Source organism: Corvus brachyrhynchos, unplaced genomic scaffold, assembly GCF_000691975.1.
Source record: "Corvus brachyrhynchos isolate BGI_N302 unplaced genomic scaffold, ASM69197v1 scaffold424, whole genome shotgun sequence".
Taxonomy (NCBI): domain Eukaryota; kingdom Metazoa; phylum Chordata; class Aves; order Passeriformes; family Corvidae; genus Corvus; species Corvus brachyrhynchos.
The window spans coordinates 296,158-301,676 of record NW_008237953.1 but is presented as its reverse complement, the minus strand read 5'-3'; the positions used below and the strand labels follow the sequence as shown (position 1 = coordinate 301,676).

At 41.7% G+C, this 5,519-nt stretch overlaps 1 protein-coding gene across 1 annotated transcript in view; it reads left to right on the top strand.

The window, feature by feature from the left end:
* ZNF367 (zinc finger protein 367) overlaps nucleotides 1-5,513 on the top strand; it is a 9,383-nt gene extending 3,870 nt beyond the window's left edge. Inside the window, exons 2-5 of the mRNA XM_017733356.1 lie at nucleotides 627-925; nucleotides 2,630-2,749; nucleotides 3,112-3,250; nucleotides 3,840-5,513. Of these exons, the coding sequence (XP_017588845.1) occupies nucleotides 627-925; nucleotides 2,630-2,749; nucleotides 3,112-3,250; nucleotides 3,840-4,080 (799 nt within the window). The 3' untranslated portion in view covers nucleotides 4,081-5,513. The remainder of the gene's footprint in view (nucleotides 1-626; nucleotides 926-2,629; nucleotides 2,750-3,111; nucleotides 3,251-3,839) is intronic.
* Nucleotides 5,514-5,519: the final 6 nt, after the last annotated feature.

Sequence of the window (5,519 nt, the reverse complement as noted above, 5' to 3'; positions counted from 1 at the left end):
GCCCCCTTGTTATCTCTCTCCTCGCATCTGGAGTGCTTTGTCCCATTGCGGGCTCCTCGGTACAAGGGACATGGAGCTCCTGGAGTGGGTCCGGTGTAGGACAACAAAGATGGTTAAGGGACTGGAGCATTTCTCTTATGAGGAAGGGCTGAGGGAGCTGGACCTGTTCAGCCTCGAGAAAAGACGACGGAGAGGGGACCTTATTAATGTATATAAATACCTAACAAGGCTGCCAAGAGGATGGAGCCAGGCTCTGGTTGGTTGTGAAAAGCTACAGAAAAAAAGGCGGCAGTCAGAAACTGATGCACGGGAAGTTCCACCTCAATATGAGGAGGAATTTCTTTACCTCGTTGGTGACTGAGCACTGGCACAGGTTGCCCAGAAAGGTTTTGGAGTCTTCCCTCACTGGAGATACTCGAGAACTGCCTGGACACAATCCTGTGCCATGTGCTCTAGAATGACTCTGCTTAAGCAGGGAGTTTGGAGCAGATGACCCTCTGTGGTCCCTTCCAACCTGACCCATTCTGTGATCCTGTTGTCAGTTTTCCCGTGTTCCTGAGCACATGGTGGTGCCTGTCGTCTCCCCTCCTGCACCGGCCACAGCACAGCCTTTAGGAGTGAGTTAGAAATGGGCTGGGCACAGTCTGGTGTGGCTCTGTGCTGTTACAACACCATCCTTGGTCGTGCTGTCGCTCTAGGGGATGCTGTGCCCATTGGCCAAACTGCAGGGGGGAGGAAGTGCCTGAGTTTAGTTCCCTCGTTATTTACACCCAGGATGGAATAAGACGTGGCCGTCCAAGAGCAGACACCGTCCGAGACCTGATCAGTGAAGGAGAGCACTCTTCCAGCAGGATACGCTGCAATATTTGCAACAGGGTTTTTCCACGAGAGAAGTCACTGCAAGCCCATAAACGAACTCACACCGGTAAGTAAAAGGAAGGTGTGAATAGCGGGGGTGAGCCACTTAGGAAGCACCTGGGAAGGAATTAACCTCCCCCCCCCAAGCAAGCATAAAGGAACCCCAAAGAACTTGACCTGTTATGATTTTATTGTAACTGCTAAATTAATCATACTTTGCTCCCAGTGCTTGTTAGTCAATCAAAGTCTTTGTAACCATGTTTGTCGTGGGGAAGTGTAGCAGCGATTTGGGCTATAATAGTGTAGGCAAATTGTGTAAACATTTTATCTATTGATGTCACGGGCTTACTTCATAAGAGAGAGAACTAGTCTTGAGCTTGGTGCTTTGTACTTGAGCTTGGAAGCACTTTTTATCCTGATTGCCTCTTTTTTGTGATTTGTTTCCTCATTGCTGATGTATTTTTCACATTACAATTGAAGTTTTGCTGTAAGAGGTTACAGTAACTTAAGAAGTGGCTGGCAACTTCAGAACTGTAACATCCTAAGAAGTGTGCTTAAATATTGAGAGAAGAGTTCACATGCTTAAAATCACCACCCAGTTGTTTCTTCCCCATCACCTACAATTCATTTTCTAGGGTGGAGGTGGTCATCCTAATTTACTGAACTGTATTGAGAAAGAAAGTTGCAGTTAAGTTAAAATATATGATGAACTCACTCAATACTCAGCTGAGCTTGAACTGAAGATGTTGTTTGGGGTTTCTTTAAACCAAGCAAATCCATTTTTTTCTTCAACAGCTCTCCATATTTGCAGTAAAATATGAACAAATGTAGCTCACAATACAGACACAACCACCAGCACTGCCCCAAAACCAGCCAAACAAAATCCCACAAAAGCCTTGGCTCTCACCATCTCCTTCTGACTCAAGTCACTATGACTAATCTAGATAATGATATTAAACAGCAGTTTCCTCATGTTTTTTGGTCAAAAGATGTTACTTCACTTGGTCGTACAGTGTGTTGAACTTGTAAGAGCTACTTAACTGAGTAGAGCTTACCCTGGTGTCATTCCTCTGAATTAGTGACCAGACTCACCCTCATTTTGTTGCCTTCCTGAGGCTGGTGGCATGGCATGCCTTTGTGTAGCGTGTTCAGTCAGATCTGCATGAGGAAGGAGACACCTGCTCTCTTTGTTCTTCTGGTTGCATTTTGCATGGAGAAATCTTCCTTGATGACTGTCCTAAGAAAAGTTAAACCTGGTATAAGTTTTCTTGTGCAGCCTCCATCATTGTAACTTTTCTCAAATGTGAGATATTTCTCCTAATGAGATATTTCTACAGCCTCATAGAAATGTTGACCTCAGATATTTTACGCTAATTCAGGCTATGGTAAGCATAAAATTTATTGCAACTTGATATTACAAGTTGTGGTTACAACTTGAATTACATTACTTGTCCATTTACTTCATATATTTCTTGCTCTACAGGTGCACAGTTTCACAAGACAAAGCTTATGTAGTGCTATCTAAGAGTCTTAAATCAGAAAATATGACAAGGAAAAATACAGTTTCTTTTTCTCCTCTTTGGAGATAAGTATATTGTCCAGTGGCATAGAGCATGCATTTCAAGGTACACCAGGACTTTTTAAGTAGGTATAAGTTTCCGAGTGGGTAAAATGAGAGCTTACTTATGCAAGTTTCAAGCCAGGGACCACCACTGGATCCTATGGCACTTCTGATTATCTTTCACAAATCTCTTCTGTTACTATTTTTAAGGTGAAAGGCCTTATTTATGTGACTACCCAGATTGTGGGAAAGCCTTTGTACAGAGTGGGCAGCTCAAAACTCACCAGCGACTCCACACAGGAGAGAAACCTTTTGTCTGCTCAGAGAATGGTGAGTTATCAGAGAACAATTTGCTGCTTTCTGGAGTCAGACTAATATTGGAAATGTATGTCCTTAACCAAAGCTTCGGAGTCTAATTTTGGTGGAACTTTTAGGGCAGGGAAGAGCCATGCAGAATCTGCCTAATTCTTCTGCAAGTATGTATCTAAGTATTGCATACATTCTCTGTCAGTGGACACTAATGCATAAAATGATGGGGCATGTTATGAACTGCAACTAGATCACTCAGTTTTCAATGAAACTTAGGGGTTTTGTGAATAGGAAGGTTGGATTTCGTCCCACAGATGTTACACTTTCTTTGGTTGCCTGCTTTCTGTAACACATTTTTCATTGTCACTTCGTGTTTTTTTAAGGCTGTTTAAGCAGGTTCACACATGCAAACCGTCATTGTCCCAAACATCCATACGCCCGACTGAAGAGGGAGGAGCTCACGGACAGGCTGAGTAAGAAGCAGACGGCTGACAATAAAGCTGTGGCTGAGTGGCTAGCAAAGTAAGTTCCCTCATGGTGTCACTTCTCTCAAAATACTTAAAAGGGTGGTCTGACACAGCATTTATTCTTCAGGATAGTAAAACCCCAAGAAACCAAAACTAGATGTTCTTCCAGTACACATCAGCACAGCTTTGCATATCCTTGAAGAATTATGAACTCCTCGTCAAGACACAGTTCCTCATGAAATCTTTTTCTTACTGTTTTGCTTTGTTTTGTTTTGTGTTTGCTCTCTGCTTAAATACTTCTCTTTGCTTGATCAACACCTGCTAATACTTTATTAGCTAGTGCTACAGTTTTGCTGAATTTGCATTTTTATGAGGGGCTGTGTATGCCATGGGAGAAATGCCTGCTGAGAACACCATGGAGACACAAAATCTGTCACAGATGTTCACTTGGGCACTTTACACTTAAAATACTGAATAAAGGAGGTTTCTGACAGCTTAAATACTACTATATCAGGGCTGAAAGATAAAGCCAAATGCAGTGCCCAGCTGGATGCAAGCTAGTGCTAGGGAGGTTTTTGCGCATTTTTGAATTGTTGGTGTGCGAGTCAGTATTTTACAAGTATTCCCCACATTTGATGTTATAGATACTGGGAGACTAGAGAGCAGCGTGCCCCTGCTTTGAAGACCAAAGCAATCCAGAAAACGGATCAGGAACAGCAGGACCCAATGGAGTATCTTCAGTCTGACGAGGAGGATGATGAAGAGAAAAACAGCGCTCATTCAGCTGCCCGCCACCGCCGCCTCCAGGAGCAGCGTGAACGCATGCATGGTGCACTGGCACTCATTGAGCTGGCAAACTTAGCTGTGGCACCCCTGCGACAGTAGATAGGAGGAGCAGTCTCTGCCCATAAAAAAATGTACTTTCTGGTATTACTTAACCAGTTAGATCCCAAGCATAAGCTAAGCACCTTATTTGCTTATAATAGGCTGCTATTCTGTAGAATTTATGAAGAATGTTGTTGCCCCATAACATGGGGTGAGAGAATTGCACTTTTGATAAGGTAGAAGACAGATGTAAAATTTCTAAGTATTTTGTAAATATGGGACTGCGTAAGGCAGGGTTGACAAATTTATGTGTCGTGGGAAGCTAGATTTTGCAAGGTTAACTCATTTATTTGAAGCAGATTTCACAGGAAACACTTTCTGAGCAAAGTGTTCACGATTAGCAGGATGGTACATGTGGCCAAAGAAGGCTGACAAAAAAGTATTTATCTGACTATTTAAGCAAAGTGATGGGTCTGGGGATATTGTTAAACAGCAATGAAACCATGTTTTTCTAATGTCAGTATATCTTTACCTAGCATCTCCAAGGCGAAGGGCAAAGGTTAGTTATCTCAACTTGTACAGGGAAAGAAAATGCTTCATGCAGGGAATATCTTCACTGTGACTGCTCAAGGTATGAGGCTTGACTTTGCTGCTTCATGTTTTTTTGATTTGATTTCAGCAGAATCTCTTGGTAGCACTTGTTATTCCTAACATGTGTAGTTGGGAAGTTTTGCACATTGTTTTATCTGAAAATGATTAGTCTTGCAAAGTCTAGAAAAAGGTAAACAATTGGTAATATTTTTTCAGGTGTTTTTGGACCCTGTAGTGATTTGGCACTTGATTTTGTTAACAAAGGGGTTATTTACAGGGTGGTATGAATTTGTAGTAAACTATGCTAGGTCTTCTATTAGCAAACACTAAGTTTTAAAGTATTGCTTTTATATAATGATTAGCAAATAGAAGCCTCCATACTTACCGTGCATAAAGCCACCTTACTGCTTTACTCCAGGATAACATGCCGATTTTTTGTTCACTAACCATAGCACAGCTATAAATTAAACACTGCAGAAAAGTATTCACTATACAATTAGAAAATAGGCTTCCAAAGGTAGTTACAAGTGTGTTAACAGTGTGATTTCATATATTTCCCAAATAAATGAAGTTACAGAACGCTGCCTAGTACTCAGATGCTGATATAAAATGTTTAACAGGGTATCTTGTCACTTTGTGAATGTTGTATACTTTCAGTAGCATTGCCTCATGGTGATCTTTTTCCATATTTTGCTTTGAAGGCAGCCAGAGATTCCTAATATGCTAACAAAACTTTGTTTTCAGATTGGACTTTTTGTGTGTGGTTTTGTTGTTGGTTTTGTTGTTGGTGGTTGTTGTTGTTAAGCTACTGCTTAAGGGGATATTAATAATGTGTATTTACTGACCTGCTTGCTTTAACTTCTTCCTCTCATTGGAAGTCAGGAAATTCAGATGAGAAGGGAAGCCTC